This window comes from Fukomys damarensis, unplaced genomic scaffold, assembly GCF_012274545.1.
Source record: "Fukomys damarensis isolate Sample0158 unplaced genomic scaffold, DMR_v1.0_HiC HiC_scaffold_18, whole genome shotgun sequence".
Lineage (NCBI taxonomy): Eukaryota > Metazoa > Chordata > Mammalia > Rodentia > Bathyergidae > Fukomys > Fukomys damarensis.
The window spans coordinates 11,931,123-11,934,625 of NW_022900930.1; the positions used below are offsets into that span (position 1 = coordinate 11,931,123).

A 3,503-nucleotide genomic window follows, 5' to 3' on the forward strand; every position below is an offset into this window, starting at 1 on the left:
GAGATAATCAAAAAGTAAGAGTTTACTAAATGAGCTTCTTTTAAAGATATATCACAATAATACAACAAGAATGATAATAGTAGCATCTATTTATCAAATTCATAGTTCATTGCTTCCCAAAGTACCCAGAGCACATATTGCCTCTGGATCCCCCATGGACTCTCCTGAACCTATCCTGGTCAGTTTATTTGACCAAAAAGTCTATGTTCTTTCCTTTTTTTTTTTGGAGATTTGGCAGGCTTTCTTTCCTAATTACAGGCAGCTTCAGGGACCAGAAGGCTGGCGGGCAGGGGACTTGGGGTGGCTTCCCTCGCCAGCGGGGAGTGAGGCCTGTGCCCGGCTCCGCACTGGCCCTTCTTGTGGGAGTTCTTGAACAGCGTCACCATGGATGTCTGGCCCTTCTTCCAGCTCAAGAAGCCGCCGCAGCGCTTGCTCCGTGCTCTAGGGCCCGTCGTCCTTCTTGGCGGCCCCGCCCTGGCCTGGGCCTCGGCCTCAGCCTCAGCCTCTGAACTCAGATCCGCGGGTCGCTCCCGGGTCAGCTCCCTCTTGAACTCGATCGGGAAGGCCTGGTCGACTCGTCCTCCGAGCAGTTCGAAACCTTCGCGGGGCGCCGCTTCTTGCCCACCGCTTGCCCCCGCGGAAGTGCTTCGCTGCATGGAGTAGAAGCGCTTTCCCTCACGCCGGCCGGCTGGGAGCCATTGACGCGGAATTCGGGGTCACTGGCGGGGTGGGGAGGGCTTGGCCTTGGCCTGCTGCAACCTCCTCCTTATTCTTTCTTTCCATTATGTTTTATTTTACTTTCCTTAAAATGTCTGCCTTCTAGATTGCCAGTGATATTCAGATATTACTAAATCAGCCAGAGATTCTTTTTCTATCGTGATTTATTATGAGTTAGTGCCACAGGAAACAAGTAAGTGTATGTAAGAGACAGTTGAGGTTTTTTTGCTGACAACAGGTTTGTTATTTCCTCCTGTAACACGAAAATCTTGACCCGTGACAATGAAATACGGTCACATATTTATAGCCAAGCTATGACTCCATGCTTTCACTTGCTATGTGATTAAGAAGCCCAGACTTTTCTTAGGTTTCTTCTTTCCAAATATGCTCTAGGACTCCTGGGGTAGTTTTTGCCTATCAATGAGTTGGTTCTTTCTTGACAGCTGCTGCTTGCCAGTAAGTGTTGTGAAAGATCAGATTGCACCGTCCGTCCTTTGATGTTGAGAAGGCCCTGTCTATCTTGGATATCTCTAGTTGTGTGGTCTTGCTGCAGTCTTAAGCATGTTGCAACCGAGCCCGAGCCCGGCAGTCTACAAAGGTGACCCTTCACGGGAATCACTCACTACCTGCTGAGGGGCTTGCCTGAGTGTAATTATCCAATTTGGAACACAAAATGAGAAAAAAATATATATATTCTCTTTTGATATATTCCCATGATTAATATTCTCAAAAGTTGTTTTTAGTGCAACAAGAGACAAATACCACAGAGGCCTTTATTTCACAATCTTGGTGACTTTGTTGCAGTAATGGGAGAGCTTTTATATGTAAAATAAAGTGAAAAATTATAGCATTCACTAGAGAAACATGGAATGCTAGAACTTGAAGTGACAGTATACATGTTGCTGAAACATTTTACAGCTGAGAAAAAGAAGCATTCATTCTGTCACGTAGCAGTGGTCAATGTCTTCAGCCTAGACATCAGAATACCAGTCCAGAAATCATGTCCCAAAATCTTCACCTATGCTTTTCTTTAGAATCATCTTATTAAATAATAAATGTACAGCAGTTTCTCAACTCTACATATGTGCATACATTTTTAAAGAGGAAAACCATTATGTTTTATTATACCATGATCCTGGCTAATAACTTCTCAAAGTTTTGAAAAAAAAATCTTTTAAAATTTTCCCATGTCAACCAAAATTTACACTTACTATTAAACAAGAAGTTCTTCCACACAGTGTTATCAGAATACATACAGTGAATGTTTACATTTTGCACATTATTACAATAAGAGATACATTGCGATTAATCCTCCTCAAAACACCCCCCCACACACTTCAAACACACTTATCCATTGTTCTTGTCATTTTCTGAAGCAGTTCTGGAAGTTCTTTTTCATGAGTGTCTTTGTAGGATTGCCTCCATATACTGAATCAATTCAAAACGTTTACCTTTCATGTTCATTTTGACTTTAGGAAAGACCCAGAATTTTCATGGTGCCAGATTCAGTGACTAAGGTACATGAGGACAAACTGTTTTTTTCCATTAAGTTTATTGGTATATTTACAGCAAACAGTACAGGTACATTTACCATTGGGATCTCATACCTTTACATGAAATATTGTGGTTCTTGTTTTTTCCCCATACTGCTGCTCTCCCTTCACCTCCCTTCACCCTTCACAAACTATATTTGACAGAAATTGCCATAAACATTTTGAGGGAGTAAATATGTTTGAAGAAAAGGGGAGTATTTTGAGGAGGATTAATGGCAATTGTTTCTTACTGTAATAATTGTTAGATTTTTACTTTTACTTAAACATTCACTCTATATTTTAATCTTCCTTGCATACTGTTATAAAGACCACTAAAAAAATTTAAAAACTAAGAAAGTGTCTCAAAGGAATTTTAAAACAGTCTTCCTTCTACAATAAGGTCATATTATTAAATAATACAGTCTGTTCACAAAATGGCCATTAGCATTTGCTGTAGTGTCTTCTGCCATATCATTGCATAGTCATGCATAGCTGAGAGAAGAGCTTTCTTAACGTTGTTATTTCAAACGAAAAAATGGAAACAAAGTCTTTGTAAATAGGGAAGGGTGGAGGGGACAAGGGAAGGCAGGGGTGTGGGGGAAAAAACCAAGACCTGTCATGTGAAGAAGGTACAGGATCCCAGTGATGAATGGAACTGTACTGTGTACCTAAAAATTACCAATAAACTCAATGAGAAAAAAATTGTTATTTCAATAACCAGAAACTACTTTATTACTTCCTGAAAGGTCACCCAATTGGACCCCCACCCAAGCAGACCCACTACCCGCATCTGCAGGACAGAGATAACAAGAAGCCGGCAACTGCCCTGCTGTTCCTCCCATCGGCCCTGTTTATCATCAGCCAGCCCCAGGCCCATCTCCCACAGGACTCTAAAATTTTCCACTCTCTCCACCAGTGCTCACTTCCCTACGTAATCTCCCCTGTATCAACCAAATACACCCTCCTCTCAGTGCCAACGGCCTTTTCACCCTTGTCCCATCTGCACTCAGATGGCAATAAACTCATTGCATGATGCTTAGATTTGGCTGCCATAGTGGTCTCAACCTTACAGTTCTGGGTTCTCATCCTCTCTTTTTTGTGCAGGGAAACCCATTGCTCAGTATCAGCACTCCTACCCCACCCCAAACTATAGTCTCTTCTACTCTCTGGTGTGGCCATGTTCCTAACTACAGCCAGAGTTTCCATTTGTCCTGCCATGCGATCTTTTATGAAAACAGATTTGAAGAGTGCTTT

General features: G+C 42.1%; 1 protein-coding gene across 1 annotated transcript; it reads right to left on the reverse strand.

The window, feature by feature from the left end:
• Positions 1 to 248: 248 nt before the first annotated feature.
• On the reverse strand, positions 249 to 3,126 carry Pomc (proopiomelanocortin). Its single transcript, XM_019207192.2, is given in 4 exon segments — positions 249 to 571; positions 574 to 649; positions 651 to 688; positions 3,027 to 3,126. Coding segments are annotated over 4 exon segments (537 nt in total).
• Positions 3,127 to 3,503: the final 377 nt, after the last annotated feature.